This window comes from Cebus imitator, unplaced genomic scaffold, assembly GCF_001604975.1.
Source record: "Cebus imitator isolate Cc_AM_T3 unplaced genomic scaffold, Cebus_imitator-1.0 Scaffold72, whole genome shotgun sequence".
NCBI lineage: Eukaryota > Metazoa > Chordata > Mammalia > Primates > Cebidae > Cebus > Cebus imitator.
In genome coordinates, this window is record NW_016107387.1 from 2,574,925 (window position 1) to 2,599,078 (window position 24,154).

At 40.9% G+C, this 24,154-nt stretch overlaps 1 protein-coding gene across 6 annotated transcripts in view; it reads right to left on the reverse strand.

Annotated features, from left to right (window-relative positions):
* The window catches only part of DNAH9 (dynein axonemal heavy chain 9), a 367,598-nt gene that overhangs the window by 252,758 nt on the left and 90,686 nt on the right, over positions 1 to 24,154 (reverse strand). For all 6 annotated transcript variants that reach the window (XM_017531396.2, XM_017531398.2, XM_037739576.1 and 3 more), the window contains 5 exons: positions 21,780 to 21,932; positions 20,437 to 20,562; positions 17,602 to 17,841; positions 17,109 to 17,269; positions 1,879 to 2,035 (listed from right to left, as the gene is read on the reverse strand). In XM_017531396.2, the coding sequence (XP_017386885.1) occupies positions 1,879 to 2,035; positions 17,109 to 17,269; positions 17,602 to 17,841; positions 20,437 to 20,562; positions 21,780 to 21,932 (837 nt within the window). The remainder of the gene's footprint in view (positions 1 to 1,878; positions 2,036 to 17,108; positions 17,270 to 17,601; positions 17,842 to 20,436; positions 20,563 to 21,779; positions 21,933 to 24,154) is intronic.

The following is a 24,154-nucleotide window of genomic DNA, read 5'->3' on the forward strand; positions in this document are numbered from 1 at the left end:
GCTGTTGCACTCCAGCCTGGGCTAAAGAGAGCAACTCCAACTCAAAAGTAATTAATTAATTAATTAGATTGCAGGTGTTTTACCATTAAAAATAATCCTGAACAGTCAGACAAGGGCAGAGGAAGTCTGCAAATAGCTTATTGTGGTTGTCTGGTTACATGGGATATTTGATACCCAGAAAGGGAGCACCTTCCTTCTGGTGTGTTTCACTGTGGCTGTGCCTATTTAGGATGTTCTAACTTCTGTCTAGCCTCTACTCCATGGAAGCTTAGCTTACAGTTGAAAAAAACAAAAACAGAAACAAAACAAGGATAGACCCCCCCTTTCACCCTGTACTTTTAAAGGAATTAGTGGGTTAGGATTCAGTGATTGGTTTTGAGAGAACTGAGTAAAATGGTCATAGTGACCACTGGCCATGGAGCCAACTCATCATTTCCTGCTTGCTATTCTGGATATGACTTTGAAGAAATCTGGCTGATTTTCTTCAATCAATATACCACGTCTTCTACATTCAAATGAGTGTATCTTTCAGAATGTTCCTTTTGGGAGACTCTACTTACATCAGCAGTGTTGTTGGCATTGCTCAACTATAGAAGAATCTAGAAACATAAAATAATCTCTAAGGCTGAGGTCATTTCTTTAAAGGGAGAAAAAAAAAAAAACTCCACCTTTCTCTTCCAGCCTGACTTAAAGAGAAACATTACCTTAATGTGTTCATCAATACAAGCAACTGTGCTAAAATTCAGGGGATGAAGACCATGTGGAAGACAAGTTTTTTGGGTCTAGATCCTTGCTTTGTTTACTTCACATGAGGAAACATGGTACCACAGGATGCTTCCACTCTACACAACAAAATTATGCTACAGAAATCGTTAAAGTTAGAGAGGATGAATCTCATTTAAAGAGTGCTATACGTGGTAACTGCAAGTGTTATTTCTAAAATTATAACATTACATTTATTTTAGTCATGACATCACATGATTTTTATATATAAATATTTAATCTACTTAATGCAACTTATTTTTTTCACTCCAAATTTATTTGCATGTCATCCTGTTGACAAAAGAGACTTAAGGAAGTTCATAAAAACACATACAATATAACAAAAATGAGAGAGGGAGATAATCTGTTATTACATGTTTTCTTTGTTTGTTTTTTTTAAAAAAAAGAATCTACATAAGGTTCAGTTGTGAACAGAATGTTTCTAGCTGAAGATGTGACCTCATGGGCCTTTCGTTTCTCTGGCTTTTCTCCGTGACTGAGAACCTGGAATATGTTGGTTCTTAAAAAATGGTAAGCGCCTGAATGAATAGTAGCTTTGCACTTGTCTTCTGTGGGCATCTATGTGCTGAGTCGGGGTTGATGAGCCTGCTTTCAGAAATCACACCTGCCCTTGCAGAATATCCTGCCCCGCTGATATTCTGGTGAATGTCCACTTCTATAGAAGAGTACAAATATGTTGAGCTTTTATGTGAAGGAAAGTGCCTTCATATTGGCTACTTGTGAGCCTTTCTGTGTTTCTAGGTCAAATAGGGAAATTAGGACTTTGGATATATGCTCAGTTTCTTCATTTGATAGATAATAAAAGAAAGAGCCAAAAAGATGAAGTAAGCCGTCTGTAGTCAGAGCTCATTGGTGGAATTAGAATACAAGGGGCTGTGCTTTCTCATCAAATGAAAGCTTATAGGGAGGCCAACAAACTCCAGGGTTCAAAGGTCCAACTTTACCATAAAGGAGCAAGCAGAGACCTCCTGGTCTGGGCTCCGAGACCTGGGGAAGCTAGGTCAGAGTGGCACGGATGCATCTCAGCCCTGGTTTGGCTGCCCTTGGTTCCTATCCACCCCCACCAGCTCCCCAGGAAACTGGGTGAATCTCTACCTTGTAGTCCATCTGCTCCGAGCAGTTGAACACATAGACGAGGATGCCCAGTGCACGGCCCAGGTCCTTGGTGGTTTCTGTCTTGCCTGTGCCTGCAGGTCCTGCTGGAGCCCCACTCATAGTCAGGTGCAGGGACTGGGTGAGGGTGATGTAGCACCTGCCGAACACAGGACACAAGTCATCATCCTTGGAGGCCCAGCATGATAGGACTAAAGCCCAAGGTTATGCGAGGCCTGACACAGCTTCTGAAAAGGAAAGCCAAGAGCCCTGTTCCTTTGGCCTGCTCCCCACAGTGCTGTGGGGAGGACCCTCTAGAGGGCAAGCTCATCACAGTGCTCCCTCCACACAAGGTACCAGAGGCTCCCTGCCAGGTTCTTCTTGTTCTGGTCCTGCTTGCTCCTCCAGCTTCATTTCTCACCATTCTCCTCCTCTGAGCTGCAGCACTCTGCAGTCCAGCCATATAGAGCTATGTTCATCTACACTGGGACTGAGCTTGTCCCTGCTCCTCCCCCAACTCTGTGAGTCAACCTGGATGATGTTCTTCTGCAATCTTTGCCTAGCTAATGGCCATTAATTCCTCAAGACACACATTTGACTTCACCCACTAAGTGCTCCTGGATCCCCCAACACTGGGGTGGGTGAGCAGAGGCTCCCTCAGCTGAGCTAGTCCTCCACTTTAACTTATATATCTTCAGTATTTATCTCCATAGGGTACATGAAGGCAGGGCGATATCTTATTCATTGTTTCATCTCCACAACTTAGCACACTCTAGGCACAAACAGCTCCTCAAAAACTGTTTATAAAACATAAATGAATCTGTGAATGAATGGATCACATTCAATCCATTTAATCCTTTTCGGACTCTTTTTACCAGTAACAATAAAATAAACTCAGCTTAAGCTTACTTCTGGTACTATTAGAAAGGACTTATGCTCCTTAAAAAGTAATAAGGCATCCCATATGATTCAGCAACTCCCCTCCTAGGAATTTACCCAGGATAAATAAGAATACATGTTTACACAAAGACTTGTGCATAGCACAATGCCCACCTGTTCACAGCCCTTGTTCACAGCAGCAATCTTTGTAACAGCAAAAAACTAGAAACAACCCAAGTATCTATCAACAGTGAATGGATCAGCAAAATGTGGTGATTCATAGAGTGTAATACAATTCAGCAATATAAAGGAATGAAGTACTGAACACGATACAGAGTAGATGAACTTCAAAAACATTACGCTAAGTAAAGAAGCCAGATACAGGAGATTTTATGCTGTCAGGCTGGGTGCAGCGGCCCATGCCTGTAATCTCAGCACTTTGGGAGGCCAAGGTGGATGGATAGCTTGAGCCCAGGAGTTTCAGATCAGCCTGGGCAACATAGCAAAACCCCATCTCTACAAAAAATAAAAAAATTAGGGGGTGTGGTGTAGTGTGCCTGTAATTTCAGCTACTTGGTGGGCTGAGGTGGAATAATCACTTGAGCCTGGGAAGAGGAGGTTGCAGTCAACTGAGATTGCATCATTGCACTCCAGCCTGGGTGACAGAGTGAAACACTGTCTCAAAAAAGAGATTATATGCTGTCATTCAATTTATATGAAACATCCAGAAAAGACAAATAGAGATAGTCAGCAGATCAGTGGCTGCCTGAGGTTTGGAATGAGAGAAGGGATGTATTGCAAATAGAGAGAAGGAAATGTTCTACAATTGGATTATGATGATGGTTACACAACTGTCTACTTACTAAAAATCATTCAATTGTACATTGTACACTGCAATGTGTGAACTTTAAGGCATGTAATTTATGCCTCAATAACAATAAAGCGGTTAAGATTGTCCCACTTTTCTAACTTTCTTAATATCTAGCAAATCAATACATAGATTCTCAACTTACATACTGTACCATGTGAAGGGGTGTCCAAAATTAATTCTGTTTCTGAATCTGATGTCATCAGATGAACAGAAACTCTGAGACTCTGAAGACACCACCTTTATGTCAGATGGTGGCTGGTTTTCTATGGACTTGACTAAACGTTGAACCAAAATGGGTTTTTTCTTTTCCTTTTAAGAAATAGAGACAGCGTCTCGCTATGTTGCTTGGGCTAGCTCAAATTCCTGGTCTCAAGTGATCTGTCCACCTCAGTCCCCCAAAGTGCTGAGATGATAGGTGTGAGCCATTGTGCTCAGCCCCCAAATGAAAGTCTTCAAGTTCCCTTTTTCTCCTTTAATTAAGTACAAAATTCCCTTATCTGTTTTAGCCTTTGAAAGGCTGAATGTTGACCTTTAGACCTGCCACAAGGCACGATGAGGTGAGTCAGGGTTCAAGTGAAAAGCTGGGTCTCCTCCTGTCCTTCCTGGCCACTGTTACCACTTGTTAACACTTCTCTTCTCTCTCAAGCATTCCTAGCTAGATTTTCACAGAGCCCTGTGTGCGGCCTCACCTGCACCTGCCCTCCTGGGCTCTGAGTTTCTGGCTCCAGATTGGTCTGATGCCTTCTACCTCTCCCAGCCTCGGACTTCCTCTACAACAGCAGGAAGTGGACTTCCTGCCACAGCCCCATACCTCCCAGGAAAACAGGCTGCCTGAACTAGCAGAGTCAATCCCCAACAACTCACCTCCCCACCTTCCTTCCCTCTCATTGACTTTCTGTCTCACAGCTGTCCCCTCTGCCAGCTGAGAGCGAATCATGGGCCTCTTTTCTCTGGAGCTGCAGGGCTCTCAAGGAACTCGGGAGTCCAGAAATGGCAGGTTTCACAAAAATAGAAGTTGCATAGAAAAAGTTAAGAATTCCTTAAAATGAATACGTGGGACTGGGTCCATCTCTTTTTGAGCATCTGCTGAGCTTCTGATTATCTTTTGGGAAAAGTTTGAAAATATCATTATCTTCCCCTTATAATAACAGAACTCCAGAGATGGAAGGGATTTCCAATCTCCCTGTTTTACATATGGGGAGACTGGTGTTCAGGGAGAAAAAGTGGGCTGTCTAGTGAGTTTGAAGGCAGGGTCAGTGGGCCTTTCACTCAGGCCATGAGAAAAACACATAAAAAAGAAAGAGGGGGCTGGGCATGGTGGCTCATGCCTGTAATCCCAACACTTTGGGAGGCTGAGGCAGATGGATCACCTGAGGTCAGGAGTTCGAGACCAGCCTGGCCAACATGATGAAACCCCGTCTCTACTAAAAATACAAAATTAACTGAGCATGGTGGCATGAGCTTGTAATCCTAGCTACTCTAGGATTGCTAAGGCTGGAGGATTGCTTAAACCCAGGAGGCAGAGGTTGCAGCGAGCTGAGATCATGCCACTGCACTCCAGCCTGGGCAACAAGGTGAGACTCTCTGTCTCAAAAAAAAAAAGAAAAGAAAAAAGAAAGAGGCAGTATTTCTGTTTGTCACAAGGGAGGCTGCCATGATGCCTAGAACACTGAGCCAGCAGCAAGTCCTTTGAGACCTATCCCTGCTCTAGGATTCTTTCTGAGATCCTGTTAGAGGGCTCATCTCTTTTAACACCCAAGCCAGCTCCTTCAATGTGCTCCTGCTTGTAAAGTGTGGCTCAGTAGACCGTGCTATAGCTGTTTCAGGCATGGACTCTAATGTGCGACAGAATGAGTTCAAACCTTGCCTCACTATGAAGTGTCTGTGAGACTCAGCCAAGTCATTTAAACTTCTTTGTGCCTTAAACACGAAAGCATCCTTAAGATCTATGACATCGCATTTTCTTTGTACAAAGAAACTTAGATAAATTTGCTGCTTCTAAAGCAGTGGAAATTGTTGCAATGGCAAAAGATTCTTAAGGAAGACAGATCCTGACCAACGAGTCCCAGCACGGATATGGATTGATTTAGTTTGGTTCTAGTGGGAACACAGAAGATTTAGTGTTGCGAGAGATGTTAAAAGTGAGGCAGTTTGATTCTTTCACCATGCCAAGTGGTCCCCCTTTAAATCCTTCAAATATGACCATATAGCCTTTTCTTCCAGCGAGGCACAGTTTATTATTCTAGAGGGCACCTCATTCCACAGTGGGCTGGTTCTAATTGTTCTAACATCGAACTAAAATTAGTCTTGTTTTCTTTGAGCAAATAACTTCTACAGGTTTTTTTCTTATCTGCCCACCAGGGTCTTATGAGGATACGATGATACAAGAGATCTGAAAGTGCCTTGAAAAGAAGGAAACTAATCGACTTTGAAGGTATTATTTTTGAGGCAATAAATTCTTTTTTTGATATAGATATTCGACTGGAAGATAATGAAAATACCAAAGCTGCTGTATCTTGATTTCAGCTATGAATAGCCTGTGCTTATCATAGAAAAGTGGTTCAGATAATCTTAGAGCAGAGTAGGTGGAGTCATAGTTGGTTTGTATTAATTTTCAATTGCTGTGTAACAAATTACTGCACACTCAGTGACTTAAAACAACACCCTCTTGTTATCTCACAGTTCTGTGGACCAGAAGTCCATGTGGATTCTCTGCTGAGGGTCTCACAAGGCCAAAGTCAAGGTGTTGGCTGGGCTGGATTCTTATCTGGAGACTTTGGGGAAGATTCAGCTTCCAAGCTCATTCAGGTTCCTGGCAGAATTCACTTCTGAGGTACCCGTTGGCCAGGGGATCTCTTAGTTCCTAGAGGCCATTCTACCACATTGCATATGGCCCCTACCACCTTAAAAAACAGCTATGGCATGTCAAATTCTTTTCATGCCTCAAATCTGACTTCCCCTTTCTGCTGGCTGAGGAGCCAGGAAACAGCTCAGCTTTTAAGGGCTCATATGATTATATTAGGTCTACCTAAATAATTTCCCTTTTGCCATATAACAAAACACAACCATGGGAATAATGTCATCACAGTCACAGTCATTACTCACATTCAAAATGGCAGGGGTTATACAAGGGTGAGGGTCATCAGAGATCATTTGTAGAATTCTGCCTACCACATGGTTCAATAACCAGAACTGAGAAGTGACCATGAATGCAACAATATCTACCTTCAGGGAGGCCTTGAAGCATACTCAGCTCACTGATATTGAATGTCTTTACTCATAACTTGAATTAAGATATAATTACTAGATAGAAGATAGAACAAATTTCTAAAGAATGTTAAACCTTAAAAATGATGGGGGTGGGCACGGTGGCTCATGCATGTAATCCTAGCACTTTGGGAGGCCGAGGTGGGTGGATCACAAAGTCAGGAGGTTGAAACCAGCCTGGCCAACATGGTGAAACCCTGTCTCTACTAAAAATACGAGAATTAGCCAGGTGTGGTGGCATGCACCTGTAGTCCCAGCTACTCAAGAGGCTGAGGCAGGAGAATCACTTGAACCCAGGAGTTGGAAGTTGTGGTGAGCCGAGATCATGCCACTGCACTCCAGCCTACCCAAAGATCAAGACTCTGTCCCAAAACAAAACAAAACACAACACAAATGAAACAAACAAAAACAAAAAACCAACAAACCAAAAATGATGGGACAGACTCAACAAAATCAAATTAAAGAGAGATAAATGCAAAGCAATCTTCCAACCACTTGCACACTTTCATACATGCAGTTGAGGGCATGAGATAGATGAAAATTCACATGAAAAAGACCCAGAGCTTTCAATAGGTTTCAAGTTTAACATGAGAAATCATATTAATAGAAATTTCCTTTGCATTAACCTAAAAAAAAATCTGTTCCTTTTATAACTTTAATATTTAAACTTTGAAAATTTTTTGTTCTTAACATAAATGCCCTTAATTCTAGGTTCTACTCCTTATCCCAGCTGTTTATGAGATTTTTCGTCATCCAGTGCTCATCTTTTTCTTTGTCTATGCTAATTGGTAAATGTCTTTCTTAAAATGTGACAAAAAGAACTGAGAGCAATGCTAGACATATCAACTTTCTAGCAAAAATTACAGCATGCCTAGTAACTAAACTTGAGTAGTTATAATTATGCTTCTCATTATTTGTCTGTCTCACATATGATTAGAAATTCTAGGAGTGATTTAGAAAACCCAAGAAAATCTAGAGTAAAACTTTCAGAATTTGTAAGACAGGGTAGTAAATGAGTAGAATGGAAGATAAATATACAAAAACCATTTTTTTCCTGTACACAAGTGAAAAGGAAGTTAAAGACAAAATGAAGGTAGCCCAAAATTTCTTAAATAAAGCACCAAAAGCATGATCCATAAAATAAAAATTAATAAACTGAACCTCATCAAAATTCAAAATGTTTGCACTTCAAAAGGCACCATTAAGCTGGTGAGGTTGAGGAGAAAACGGAACACTTATGCACTGTTGGTGGGAGGGTAAATTAGTTCAACCATTGTGGAAAACAGTATAGTGATTCCCCAAAGAGCTAAAAGCAAGACTACCAATGGGATTGCTGGGTGTATACCCAGAGGAACATAAATCATTCTACCATAGAGACACATGCATGCATATGTTCACTGCAGCACTATTCACAATAGCAAAGACATGAAATCAACCTAAATGCCCATTCATGACAGATTTGATAAAGACAATGTGATACATATATACCATAGAATACTACATGGCCATAAAAAAGAATGAGATCATGTCTTTTGCAGGAACATGGATGAAGCTGGAGGTTAATTATCCTTAGCAAACTAATGCAGGAACAGAAAACCAAATACCACATGTTTGCACTTAAAAGTGGGGGCTAAATGATAAGAACTTATGAGTACAAAGGAGGCAATAGATACTAGGGTCTACTTGAGGGTAGAGGGTGGGGAAGGGAAAGGAGCAGAAAAGATAACTATTGGGTACTGGGCTTAACACCTGGGTGTTGAAATAATCTTTGCCACAAACCCTTGTGACATGAGTTTACCTATGTAACAAACCTTCACATGTACCCCAAAACCTAAAATATAAGTTTTTTTAAAAACATTTTTTTCTTAAAGCTTTTTAAGAAAAAAAGGATGAGCAACAGACTGGTATAAAATATCTGCAAACACATATGAAACATATCCACAACACACAAAGAATTCTTAAACTCAATAAGAAGAAGACAGACAGACCAAACAACAGGCAAAAAATATGGGCAGATATTACACCAAAGAAGATGCATGAATGACTAATAAGCAGGTGAAAAGTTGCTCAACATCATTAATCATTAGAAAAATGCAAATTAAAATCCAAATAGCATATTACTTAACAGCCAACAGAATGACTATAAAGAAATAAAATGAGCAACAGTAAATATTGTCAAGGATGTAGAGAAATGGGAACTCTCACATGCTGTCGGAGTAAATGTAAAATGGTGCAGCTACTTTAGACAACAGCTTATCAGTTTCTCAAAAAGTTAAACATAAAGTACCATAATACCTAATAATTTTCCTCCTAGTATTCACCTAAGAGCAGTAAAAACATGTCCACACAAAGATTTCTACACAAATGTTCACAGTGGTATTTTTTATAACAGCCTCAACTGAAAATAAATGTCCATCAGTTAAATGGATAGACAGCATGTGGTACACCCATAAAATGGAATATTATTCAGAAATTTAAAAATAACCAACTACAGACATATGGTCTGCCATGAGTGAACCTCAAAAATACTGTGTGAAGTGAAAAAAACTTCACATAAGCAACTATCTATTGTTAAGATTCCATTTATATGAAATACCCAGAATAAGCAATGTTAAAGAGACATAAAGTAGGCTAGTGGCTTCTGGGGCTAGAGGTGGTTTCCTGGTGGATGAGAACTAACTGTAATAGATCAAAAGGGATTTTATTGTGGGGGGACTGAAACATTCTAAAGCTGATTTATGGTAATGGTCGCACTGAGTAAAGTCACTAGAAATCATTGAATTGTACATACACTTAATATGAATAATTTTTTGATATGTGAAATATACCTCTATAAAGTTGTTTTTATTTTAAATTTTTTCATAAGTTATTGGAGTACACGGGGTATTTGGTTACATGGGTAAGTTCTTTTGTGGTTATTTGTGAGATCCTGGTGCACCCATCACCTGAGCAGTATACACTGCACCATATATGTTGTGTTCTATCCCTCATCCCCTCCCACTTTTTCCCCTCAAGTCCCTGAAGTCCACTGTATTATTCTTATGCCTTTGCGTCCTCATAGCTTAGCTCCCACATATCAGTGAGAACATGCACTGTTTGGTTTTACACTCCTGAGTTACTTCATTTAGAATAATAGTCTCCAGTCTCATCCAGGTCATTGAAAGTATTGTTAATTCATTCCTTTTTTCAGCTGAGTAGTATTCTATCATATGTATATACCACAGTTTCTTTATCCACCCATTGATTGATGGGCATATTTGGGTTGGTTCCACAATTTTGCAGTTGTGAATTGTGCTGCTATAAACATGCATGTGCAAGTATCTCTTTTGAATAATGGTTTCTTTTCTTCTGGGTAGATAACCAGAAGATTACTGTATCAAATGGTAGTCTACTTTAAGATCTTTAAAGAATTCCCACACTGTTTTCCATAGCGGCTATGCTAGTTTACATTCCCACCAGCAGTGCAGAAGTGTTCCCTGGTCACCACATTCATGCCAACATCTACTGTTTTTAAATTTTTTTCATTATGGCCATTCTTGCAGGAGTAAGGTAGTATCTCATTGTAGATAAAATATTTTGTTTTTATTATATATATATTTAAAACAACTTTATTTCCCTGTTGTTTTAAATATATATATGTATATATATGAGATAAAAATCTTCAATAGCAACAACTTTAAAAAGACCCAAAGATAACATTAAGAAATAACCAAAATATAAACTTTTTCAAGAAACATGATTACACATAAATAAACAGAAATATACCACATATTATAAAGATGGCTGTTTCTACCAAATGAAGTTAAAAGTATTAAGGTACACCAATCAAAAACCCCAGTGATTTATATTTTGGAATTTGTCATTTGAAAGAAGAAACAGAAGTGCTAAAAAGAAAAGTGGAAATGAAGGTAGATGATGCAGAGCCTTACCCTACAAATATTACAACTCAGGATAAAGCAAACATCTTTAAATACTGTGGCACAGAGAGGAACTGACAGACTGATGGCACAGAATCTGTAGTTTTAAGGTAGATTGATGAACTTAGAACTTCAAATATGGTAGAGCAAACATCATAAATCATTAAGAAGAATGGATTACTCACCAAAAAACATTAAGCCCACTAGTCACTGTGAAAACAAAAGAAATAACATTATATGCTCCCCACTGTCATTCCTGTGGGATTTTTTTTGCCCAGAATTTCACACTTTGGAGTCATTTCTCCTCCACAGCTTGTATTCTGATGGGCTATCAATCGTATTTTTCCTATCCTTGGGGATGGAGGACAAGGCTCAGGATGGGCAAAGTACTCAATCTCATTGGCTGCAGTGACTGGCTCAGAGATGGGCATATGATCCGAATAGGACCAATCAGAGACCACCCTCAAGGAATTTGTTATACATGCAAGATCTCTGGGTAAGAGAGGGTCTCTCTTCCTCCTGAGTCAGGAGTTATAAAGGCATAGGTATAGAGACCATCTTTCCAGCCTGTGCAAGAAAGAAGTCAACATTCATAAGAAATAAAGTCATGGTATATGAGAGTGTTCAAACCCCGATATCTCCTAGTTTAGGTCCCAGAGCTGGTTATACCGCAGCAAGCTGGACTCACTTTCCAGATGTGTGAGATAAGTCTTTTTTTGGGTCACATTTATCACTGGTAACTGAAAATGGTTTCACAAAAATGTTTTGACTGACTTTACTCAGTAATCAAAAGATTTCCTAAATAATTTTAAAAGGTTAAAGGAAAAATTAAAATAAACTAGACTAGAATGAAATATAGAGGAATATTAAATTGATCTTCAAATGAACAGGGATTTTTTAACCATAAAAGTAATAAAAGAACACCCTAGAGAAAAATGCGCCATGACAGTAATAAATAATTAACAGGAGAAGAAAATCTAATAGCTAATAAACATATAAAAATGTTCAACCTATGAGTAATTAATGACAACCAAATCCAAATTTGATACAATTTTGAATAATAAGAGTAATAAAAAATGTAACAGCAATACTTAATGCCGGTCAGGGTGTTGTGCAATTACACTTTAATAAACTACTAGTGAGAGTAGGAGTAACGTTTTTTTCAAGAACGATTTGAAAGTATGTATCATCTAATTAATCTGCTTCTTGGAATCTATCCTAAGGAGATAATACGAAATTTCTGTTTAAAAATTTACATACAAGTGAGTTCATACAGCTTTATTTTTACTAGTGAAAGCTTAGATGTAACTTAAATAATCCATAATATGGTTATGTTACATAAATTATGGAATACTTATAAATAGACTGTAATTCAGCCACTAAGGTGTTTTGGAAAAATATTTAGAGAACATGCATAGTATAATGTTAAATAAAACAAGCAATCTATGATGTTTTATATATATCGCATATGATCTCAGTTTCATTTTTCAATATCCTACATGTAGAATGAAACAAACTACACATTAACAGTGGCTATTTCTGGGTGACTCTTATTTTCTTTGGCACAGAATACTACGCTTTCCACATTTTCTCTGAAAAAAAATCAAAGAAAAACTTAAAGAGAAAGCGTATGACTTTTGCTAGCTGTGTCCTTGCCCAGAAAATCACCTTGAAAGACTCTTGCATCAATTATATCTCACCTACTTGCAGGAGTTACTGAAAAATTAAGGGGTACTCAACATTGATAAGCAGTTGATTAAAACAGTACTTAACACTGCACAGGGCAGAAAAGGGCATTTGTGTGTGAAGGTGAAGGAAGGGGAGCAGAGCAGGAGGAGATCATCCAAAGGTCGAGAAATGACTTATGGGAATTGCTTTGTTCAGCCTGAAAAAGCATTTCCATTTAGTTCTTCAACTTAGTGTGGTGCCGAAGCCCTGCAACAAGGGCTGAACCACTGCACCTATTTACATATTCAACTCCCATCCAGGCAGTGGGAAATTCCAAAGAAACAGGCATAATCATTTGGATGTACTGTAAAACGGGTGTGCTTTTAATGAATGTGCAAAGGTTGTATGGATCAATTGTCCATTTGATTAATTCTTCTGGCAGGACAGAATTAAATGTACTTAGGCTACACACCAGTAAAAGCTGAATGCCTTTTAAAATGTGATTTTCTGTGTGGAGGCCAATTTTTTTCTGTGTAAAACATTTCTTGAGATAATAATGGAAGTCAATGAGAAAGTGGAATTTGCCATATAAATATTCAACTACATACTACTTTGCCAGAATAGTAAATAATGCACAAATGAGGTGAAGGTCTATATAGTATTCACCACTATTTTGGCTAACCTTCCTTTCAAGTTCTTATTTGCATCATTTCACAGAACAGGCAATAAATCTCTATTTTAGAAACAATGCATTGTCAAAGCTTTACCCTTTCCTTCTATAAGGTATTGAAAAACTAGTGTACTAGAGACTTCTAAATCCAAAAGAGGTAATTATTTCAATTGCTGGGCAAGTGCAAAGGCCCAGGGAAAAGAAAACTCTTGTATTTTTTATCACTTGAAATGATAATGTCTGGTATGTCAGTGGAGAGGATGGAAATATTCTGAATGGAAATATTTTGAAGCTGAAGCCTGGCACATATCTAGAGGCTCAGGAATCATTTCATCGCATTCACACAAGGAGTATTTCTTGAATGCCCAACATGTGCTAGACACAGTGCTAGGTCCTGGGAGTAGAGAACAAATGAAGGTCAATGTTATGTTGGAACATGTAAGTCTAGAGTGGGGGATAGATTTACCAAATTGCTCATATACATAATGGCTTCATTATTCTGTCCCAAGTGATATAAACTCCCAAACTATTAGCTCATATTCCAAGACAGGCAGAAAAAGTCCTTGCAGTAGGGAAGATTGCATGGGAGCTCCTTCCTGCAAATGACTGAGAATGGCCCTAAAGACAGATACTAGAGGGGGTCCAGTCTGAATGAAAAGGTGGGAACCATTTTTCTTTTAACTCACACAGGATGAGCTCCTCCAACTAATCAGACCAAGTAAAGCCCAAGTAAGACCCATAAGACTCCACCCTATCCCACCCCCCAACCCCAGTTGCTGCTTCCTTTACCATCTAGCTACAGAGAGATCGACATCTCCCTCTGGTGAGGTGCTATTTGCATTTGTCTTAAACTGAGGTAGGTAGGAAGATGGATTCCCAGCTGAGAGCAAAACACAGAGTAGCTGCTGCTTCTTCATTGGGAGCCAAGACACAGAGCCTTGGACAATCTTCTAATCATAAGTCTATTCTTATGATCTGGGAGCTCAATATTTAAACATCATTCATTCCTTTCACGAATATTAATTTAACACCTACTAGGGGCTGGGGACATAACAGCAAATGTGATAGACAAAGGTTCTTGATTGCTGGAGGTTTACATTCCAAAGGGGAATGCCAACAACAAGGAAGCAAGCCGGGTGATTTCAGAATGAGGGAAACATTGGGAAGACCAACAGGGGCTCTTGTCAGGGTTATTTGCGTGCTCTCTCTCTCTCTCTCTCTCTCTCTCTGTCTGTGTGTGTGTGTGTGTGTGTGTGTGTGTGTGTGTGGTAGGAAAGGCTGACTTTTAGAAAGAGTGGTCAGGGAAGGCCTCTGAGAACTGAGAGTAGAACAAAAGCATGAGAAGGTGCCAGTGGAACAGACGGCCTTGAGAAGGGCATTCCCAGGCAGAGGGAAGCCCATGTGTGCAGGCTTTCAGGTGGAATGAACTCCAGGTGATCAAGGAACAGAAAGGAGGCCATGTGGTTGGAGTGTTGGGAGTGAGGCATCAGGGTGGCTGAGGGGAACTACCCAGTCCCATGCAGAGTTCACGTTTTAGTCCATGCACAGAGGGGAGCTGCTGGAGACAGTGATGTGCCCTCTACGGGCTACCACAAAACAGAGAGACACAAAGTAAGAGGGAAGCACTTTGAGTGGGACTCTCGTCTCCCTTTCCAGACTGGGGAGGAAAAGGAATTAAAGACATGAAAAACATAGGAGAGAGGAACCACTTTGGCCATGATGCTTCAGCTATGAGGTGTTGATCTATGAATCACGTTGGGATTTTCAAGTACTTTGGATTTCCCATGACCTATTCATTCCATGAGCACAGTGACTGCAGTTGAACTGAACTGGAAATACTTATGAAATCCTTGGAAATATATCTGAGGATCTGACTAAAATACAAGTGATATCACTGAGAACAGGAAGAGAGAAAAGTTAAAAAATGGCACGGATTCTATCTGGCCATTTTAACTTTAACTCATAATTTATGACAATCTCTTCATTACCTACAAGACATTTATTTCAGTGAACCAGTTATTCAGATATACAACTCCTTTTGGAGAAGAGGAGATTTAATGTTCAATGGAATTATAAGCAAAGCTTATGAACTCCCAGAATTTACAGAAATCTCAGCGGAATTAAAATATCATTTCTCGCACACGCCATGACTTATTGCTCTGCCGTCTCTCTCCTTTACCTGTGCTCTGCTGTCAGATGAATCTTCATAAAGTACAGATTTCACACTCTGATAAAAATTTTCAATAGTGTAACACTACTTACTGGGTAAACAATATATTCTTCGCACTCTATATTCTGATTCCTTTATGGCTATCTCCCCCAAATTCTAAACTCTGTCTTCCAGGAACATAATCTTGAGTTTTCCCGTGTCTCTGACTTTGCCCACAATATGCTATTTTCCAGCAATGTTTATCAGTAGCTTTTTAGTTTTTGGGTATGCATAGCATTTTAACAATTAATGAATGTTGTGTATCACTCTTAATAGGAAAAGTGACTTGTGAACAGGTTTCTATACAATTTCATGGACGCTCTGAAAGTAATCTCATCACCTATTGAAATCCTCCTGGAATCCAGTACATTCTTCAAGGTTCAGATCAAATACCATCTCTTCCCTGAAGCCTTTCCAGTCCTTTTCCTCCTGCTGTGAGTGGGGCCCTCTGTGCTCTGAGGGCTTTCTGCTGAGTCACCTGCTTGGAAATGTGTTGCATATGGCCTTGTACCCTATTTTACACTATGGCCTTGAACTTTTCCCCTTGGTGTTATTTAAATTTTCAATCTACATATGTCTTATTTCCCTCATTAGAATTGGAGTTTAAGGGCAGAAAATGTTTTAGTCATCTTAGTATTACCAGTGACTTGTTCGTTGACTGGAGTGAATTCATTCATGTGTGAATATAAGTGATGGAAATTATGTCTTTCTAAAAAAAAAAAAAAAATGCATGCTCCTTACTGGTTGGAACTACTTTGCTTATTTCTTCGTTTTCCCAAAGTAAGAGGTACTAAATCAATTTGCCAGTTGATTGATTGACTGACAAGAAAATAATAATAGGCATTGATTACTGAGCACTTATATACTAACCTCTTTAGGAGTATTACTGTCTTTTTTATGTGCTTGTTTTAATGAACCATAATTATTTTTATAAATATGCCTGGAAAGCAAAATACATTATTCACTTACTTAGAGTTCTTCATTAAATTACACCATGACATTTTCAAGAGAATAGTTTTAGAAAGTTATTATAATCTTTGTGCAGTATAACATTCTATGGCCTATTTCATTTTGATACATATTTTACATATTTAAGGGGTATTTGTAATATTTGATTACATGCATAGAATGTAATGATCAAGTCAGGGTATTTGAGTTATCCATCATCTTGGGTATTTATCATTTTTATGTATTGGGAATAACTAAAGTCCTCTCTTCTAGCTACTTAGAAATATAGGACACACTGCTGTTCGCTATAGTCATGCTATTCTGCTGTTGAATGACAGAACTTGTATCTTTTATCTAATTGTATATTTGCATCTGTTAACCTACCTCTTTTCATCTCCCTCCTCCCTTCCCTCCCAGCACTACTGTCTTTAATCCTTACAATAATCATGGAAGGTATGAGTTACCACCTCCATTTCACAGATGAGGAAACCAAAAATTAGGTCAGTTTTTTTCATAATCAAACAGCTGGTATGTGTTAGGTTTGGTGTTAGAACTCGGGTGTGTACGAACGCTTAGTAATTCCTCAAAAAGTCATGGCTCATTGATTTGCTCTGGGATTTGTTCCAAGAAAGGCTCTGCCCTACATCCCTTCAGTTTCACTTTAAACCAGCTGTGTTGAATCAGGTCCTTTCCCTGTCGCTCTGTGGACAAATAGCAAGTGACAGGGACTTTGACCCTAGATGCCCACTGGCTGGGCTGAACCAAACAGCAGTAAGGCTGTCAGTGATTGACACCAGTGCTCACCTGTCAGTCAAAGGTGTGATCACTAGGCGAGGTGTGTTTCCCAGATACTCATAGGAATACAAAAACTGGGCATCACAGATGTTGGCAAAGCAGTGTTTGACCTCGTCATCCCAACGATGGCGCAGCTGAGACAGCCAGAGGAAAGCCTGGGCATTGTCTACCTAAAGAGAGAGTAGTAGAGTAGGTGGGTGAATCACAGGAAGCAGGTGGTTCCTTGGCCACAGGATACATAGGGGTCTGATGTCCTGGCTGTTTACCGCTGCTAACAAGTGTGCAGCATGCTGTGGCCACCACAGCACAGAAAGCACAAGCTGCTCTGATTACAGGGTTCTGCTGGAGGTTTTAAAAGGTAAGAGCAGCCACTGTGATCCTCCCTCAGCTGTCCGGCCAGTGTTGTACAGACCCTGGGGCCCCCATGTTTTGGCCATATGTGAGCTATTCTCATAGTGTAGTTGTACACAAAACTGGACACCTCTGAACGTTTGGGACCCACCTTCTGAGAAATCATCTTGGCTACCACATCCCGGGCATGCACATCGATGGTGCATATGGTCATAATCTTCTGCCGGTCTCCCTTGGAGAGCTGGCCAATCAGCATGGTGATAAGGGTTTTGAGCTGGGCCACTTGCTTCTTGTAATAGTCCTTCATGGCATTCTCATAGCCTTCTTCCAGCCTGGCAAATGCCATGCCCACTTCTGTTGTCCACCAGATCTGAGCACAGGTCAGGGCCACCTGTGGCAGCAAGAGTTGCCTGGTAAAGCTGTTGTTACTGTGGCTGTTTCCAACCAGCCCACTCATCACATAGCGAGGGCCCAGGATGTAACAGCGTGGGTGACATGAGCCCCATCCCTCCCTCTTCCACCAGCATTGACTAAGTGAACCATATGCTCTAAAGCCTTAGAGGTGTGAAGTCGTAATAGCACAGGTGGGAAAAGCACTTTCTCCTCCTGAAAAATGAATCATTTGGTTGAGAATAACCCAAGATTGACTGATCAAGGCCAGTCGCTTCTAGAAACTGTGACGTGGATGATTCAGTCTTTACCTCCCAGAGGCAGCAACTTTTCCAAGCTTGGGAGGACTACAGTATGTTGCCCAAGAGTCTCAATGACACCTAGTCTTTGCTCTGCTCCTCTGTGGTCTGATAATCTAATTTAGTGAGCCACTGCTGATCATCTATGGCACATATTTGCTTAGCTACCATACTTTCACTACATTTTAAAGACATTTTAAAACCTTAAAATGCCTATTTTTGAATGCCACGATGAAAGATATTGAAATTCAGTGTGGTTAATACAACTTGCATTTTCAGAAATTAAAAATAAATAAATAGAAAAAGCAATTCAAATATGTATTTCTGCTTGCTGGGAAACTTTGTGTGGAACATGCATAACTTTGATTATTCATGATGGAGAATTTAGGTCCATTGCTCCTCTGTAGTATCATTTGGTTTGGGAGACACCACTCTAGATGACATTTATTGCAATAGGGGGAGGCAACACATCCTCTTGTCTCAAAATTCTGATACAGGTAAGCAAGGAAGCCTGATGGGAATTATTTTCTTTGTGGAATACAGAACTTTGTTGTCGTAAACAGCACCATTCCTCTTTGTCCATTTTTCCCTTTGAATGCATGTCCCATTAGGTTTTGTTAAAGAAGTTCCTCCTCATTGTCAGCCTTACTGGGATAATTTGAGAATATGTACCAACCCTACTGTTAATAAATACCTTTTCTTCTCTGCAGTGTGGACTCCTTTCTCCTCTCTTCTTCATAGCCAAGTTTCTCCCCACTATCCACATTCACGGTGAATACTTTCTACCTCTTCCACTCCTCAGCCCCTGCAATACAGCCTCTTCCTTACCACTCCCCTGATAGGGCCTTGCCAAGCTTATCCATGAACCTTCTTCATCCTCTTTATTTGGCTTGATCTCTTAGAAGTGTTTCACATTTTTGATCTCTAACTTGCTACTAACAGTTTCTTTCTTGGGTTCCATAATTACTGTTTCCCAGTTTTCCTTCTGCCCCCCAAACACCATTTCTCATTCTGCTTTACTGGCTCCTCCTTGCTCCTCCTTAGGCTCTGAATGATGCTCAAGAGTTTGTTCTCGCTGGGCGCGGTGAAAGCCTGTAATCCCAGCACTTTGGGAGGCCGAGGCGGGTGGATCACGAGGTCAACAGATCGAGACCATCCTGGTCAACATGGTGAAACCCTGTCTCTACTAAAAATACAAAAAATTAGCTGGGCATGGTGGCGCGTGCCTGTAATCCCAGCTACTCAGGAGGCTGAGGCAGGAGAATTGCCTGAACCCAGGAGGCGGAGGTTGCGGTGAGCCGAGATCGCGCCACTACATTCCAGCCTGGGTAACAAGAGCGAAACTCCGTCCCAAAAAAAAAAAAAAAAAAAAAAGAATTTGTTCTCCACTCTCTTCTCATTCTATATACTTTCCAAGGGCAATCTTATCTACTCTACCAAATGGTTTTGATTACTACCAAACGTCTGCAACCCCCAAACACAGCAACACTACTACTATACCATTAACTGAGGGAAGGAGGAGTGGTATACTGTAGCCAGAGTTACTTTAAACATTTCTTGCTACTTCTGCCTTCTCTCTTATCACATTCCTGAGAAACCTATAAGGAATTCAGGTGTATCTCAGAAGCAAGTCAGACTCTCTCACATGGTCCATAGGAACTGGCTTCCAGAATCTACCTGTAGCCTTTGCTCTTCCCCTGCTTACTCTGGCTCAGACATGGCCTGGCTTCTGAGCCTGGGCTCTTCCTCCTGCTTGCTTGCTCTTTGCTCCCACTTTTAGCTTGCTAACTCCTTCTTCAAATTGCAGCTTTCATATCATATGCTCATGGGGGTGTCCCTCGACCTTACTAACTAGCTATATGCGCCCAGAGTGCCCTAAGCCTCCCCTATTAAAACGCCAGTCACGTGACAGCGGTTCAGTTCCGCATGAGCCTGTGAGCTCCAGCAGGACAGGTTTTATTGTCTTGTTCCCTGCTGGTGTGTCCTGTCCTCGCACAGGGCTTGGCACATAGAAAGTGGGCTGGCTCGAAGAGTTGAACTGTTGACATTTTCTCCCTTCTGTAGCTGATGAGGGCAAAAATAGATCACCTTTAATTTCCCAAGGTCAGGGTTGACTTAGGCCATGGTCATCAATCTCCCTGCTCCCACCTGCTGACCCCTCACTGAAGTCTGGGATTCAGGCCCCCCTACTGTGAAGCAGGCAGCCAGCCTGATGTCCGTCCGTCAGCTGCTGAAGGCTGGAGGAGGCTGCTGAGGAAAATAGCCCAGTGGAGGATGGGGGGATCCGGTTACAATACCTGAGCTGGGTAGTCAAAGAGCCACTGCTCCCTTGGCTTTTCTTCATAGGCAGTTATGCCTTCTGTCATCTCATGCCTCACAGTGGCCTTCATGTGACCAAGGACATGGTTCAGCCATATTTCCACCTGAAAGAACAACTCGGGGTTAGACAGTTGCCTAAGAAGTTTTGATTAGTACTACACATTTTCTTCCACTCAGCCTGAGGGAGTGAAGGAAGTGGAGCCCAGATGTGGTACACAGCCCCAAGTGGCTGCCAGAAGGTGCACAGAGATGTGCTGTTTACATAATTGGGATGGTGATGGGTGAGACTCAGACTTAATTAACAGCATTTGGAATATGGAGGACAGAGTATCATGTTAGGGGGGTGGGGGCTGTCACCCAGAGTTTGTACAAGGAAATAGAAATCTGGGTTGAGCTGGTGTAAATAAGTCAGCGGCTTGTCATGACTTTGTCTACCCTGAGTATGAAGTGCAAACCAGGATTGTATTTCCCAACTAAACGCTTTCTGGGTCTACCAAAAGAACACATTCTGAATGAAACACCAGGGCCACCCTCATATAACTGAGAAGCGATTATTTTCTGGCACTAGAATTGTATTCTTAGATACATGTGATAAAGGTAGAACCTTGTAAAATATCCTTACTCCAGGTGTTATTTGGCACTCGATGAAAATCCCCAGGGGCAATGCTTTGCTGCATCATTTAGGACGATAAACAAAGAAAGGTCTATACTTCAGTGGTGGTGCTAAAGAATGGGAAGGAGGCTTAAGGGGAAAATGGTCCCATGGTTTGTGTCCCTTGCATTGGACGTGGAGATTTGGAGGAAGCAGTTCCTGGAGCAGGGTGGTAGTTCATTCTCCAAGGGGAAGGCTGTGGGAAGAAGTGACGCTGAGGCGTATTTGTGCAGAGAAGGGACATCTCAGAAAGGCAGCCAGTTTCACAAAAGGACATTTTTCTCCCCAGGAAGGTGTCAGTGTCCCAGATTCTCCTGCAGGGTGCCCCAGGGGCTGCCATGTTGATGTCTCCTGGCGCCGCTAATCATTTTAACATCCTTTTCTCATTGACTTGGGTAGTTGTTTATGTGCATTTTATTTCCCTCTGCACAGGTCTTTGGTTAAGGAAAAGATATGAATGTTGACATGTGTCCTTCCCTGAAAGAGGAAAGCAGGGCGCCAGCTGCTGCTCCAACGTCGGTTCAAGTCAAAGAAGCTGGCTGTCAGAGGACACGGACAGCAGCTCTGGACCAAGGCCAGAAAGGCCCTCCTAGAGTTGATGCTGATGAGGTTTGAATGAAGGCATTTGAGAGAGAAAGGCACAAGGAGGGGAAAGGACTATAATGTTACCTGCCCGCTGCAGTCACAGGGCTCGCTGAAAGCCACATACTCCTCTTCTCTGCTGTACATGCCAAGGCTTGTCTTGGTTGGTCTCCCACTGGCATCTAGCTGGAATCGCATCTTGGCCATGTTGTCAAAGAGTTTGGAAAGGTGACGTTGAACCTATGAAGGGAAACCAGGCCAGAGGGTCATAGAACGTGTTTGGGAAGCCGTTTATTAGAATTGTTTAGAGGCCTACCTGTGACAATCGCTGTGAAAGACAGAGTGGTGGACACCAAAATTTAGAACTAAGTTTATGGAAACAATGCTGAGGTGAGGACAGCAATAAAATGAATCTGTAGAAGTGGCCAAAGGAAGACTGAATAAAACTAGTGAGAGTCGTGCACTAGCTACAAACCAACTAAGCCACAATGGTTTGACTAAATTCTGCTTGGTCTACTATAAATAGGACTAAATTCGAGAAAAACATGATGGTCAGTTTGTAAACCTTCTTCCTAAGAAAACACTACCCGTGGCACAGGAAATGAGCGGAGGACCATCTGGCAGAAGAATGCTAATACACACCGAATCTGGAGAGTCAAGAGTAGTGGTGACAGTGGCCTGTGGAAGAAGCCACCCCATTCTTAAAACCTCTTCAATTCAACAAACGGACATCAGAAGGGTTCCAAGCAGGGCAGGCACGCTCATGCTAAGCATAAAGTCTGGCTGTGCCGGGCTGCTCCGAGGCATGGCATCTCAGGAGCAGAGGTCCTCTGCAGTGTTTGCCCTGGGCAGCAGTGCTAGGAGGGATGCTGGACAGAGCTATGTTGTGGTCCTGAGGTGAAGAAAATGGCAGGCTGGAGGAAAAAGAAGGAACAGAACCTGCCCCCTGGTAGAGCATCTTGAAAAATTACCAAGGGCCCTCCAGCTGCTGGTACCCTGACTTTTAATGCTCAATTTAGAACAACCAGCTCTCCAGCTTATAAAATGAGAGGGCAAATCTAAGAGCATTTAGGTAAACTGTGAGGGTACCCATGGAGACACCGCCCACACTGATTTGGGACAAAACCCAAGATGGACTTTTCTTTATTGAAAAGCAAATAGCAAATTTAAAACAATTACAACAACAACAACAACAACAACAACAACAACAACAATATAGAACCTATGAAAATATCCCAAAATTTAAGAGAAGAAAACAGGACTCAAGAGGGCAAATAAGAGCACATATACTTTAAAGCTTTAATAATGGAAACAAATCAATTTGAAAACCATCACCTTGTTTTGCTTTCAATTAAATTAAACATGAAGTTTATAAAATATGTGGTGAAAGATGCATTGACAGAGCTACAGAAATAAAGTAAGAGGAAACTAAGAGTGACAGAGCACAGTTTATAGTAGTGTTAGCAACACTGAAGTGCTGAATTGATACCAAAAGTTAAATACGGTGGAAGAACTTGAGCAACTTACTGATAAATGCCAAGGAAGAGGACTAAGAGATAAAAATATGATTAAAAAGAAGGTAATGTATATAACATGTGTAAAGTGGAGCCTCAGCTTATGGAAGTATAATAAACCTGAATGAAAAAAACATACAGATAAATGGAGTAGATACATTATTTTAAAACACACTAGAAGAAGATTTTTTCAAGATCATAAAAGCTCTGGTTTTCAGATAGGACACCTCATCATGTTTTAGGGATAAATTAACAAAATAAAGCAAGTATATAAGCATACAAATGTTTAGAAATTAATTTTAAGTTTGTTCTCTATAGGGACCTAGATAGAAAGAAATTAGGCTATCTAGAATTTTTTTTTAAAGCAGGCAGGCCTCAGATGACTTCTTTGTAACAACAAACAACAGAGTGATATCTGCATGGATTGAGAGGAAATTGCTGTGACTCATAAATTCTACCCCTAACCATTTGCTTCCTCACATGTGAAATGACAGAGTCACAAGATACAGAAGGAAATAGGATGTATTCCACCATGCTTCATCTCTTAGAGTGTGAGGACTACTCAAAAATGTACTCAAATCAAATAAGAAACGAATCAAAATAAATATTGAAGAATGAGACCTATTCTGGTGGCTCATGCCTATTATTCCAACACTTTGGGAGGCCAAAGTAGAAGGATCACTTGAAGCCAGGAGTTCAAAACCAGCCCAGGCAGGGCAACAAAGCAAGACCCCATCTCTACAAAGAATTTTTTTTTTATGGTACTTTAGGTTCTACAAAGAATTTTTAAAAGTTAGCTGGGTGTGGTGGTTCATGCTTGTAGTCCCAGCTACTCTGGAGACTGGTGTGGCAGGATCGCTTGAGCCCAAAAGTTTGAGGCTGCAGTGAGCCATGATCATGACACTGCACTCCAGCCTGGGTGACAGAGCAAGATTCCACCTCCAAAAA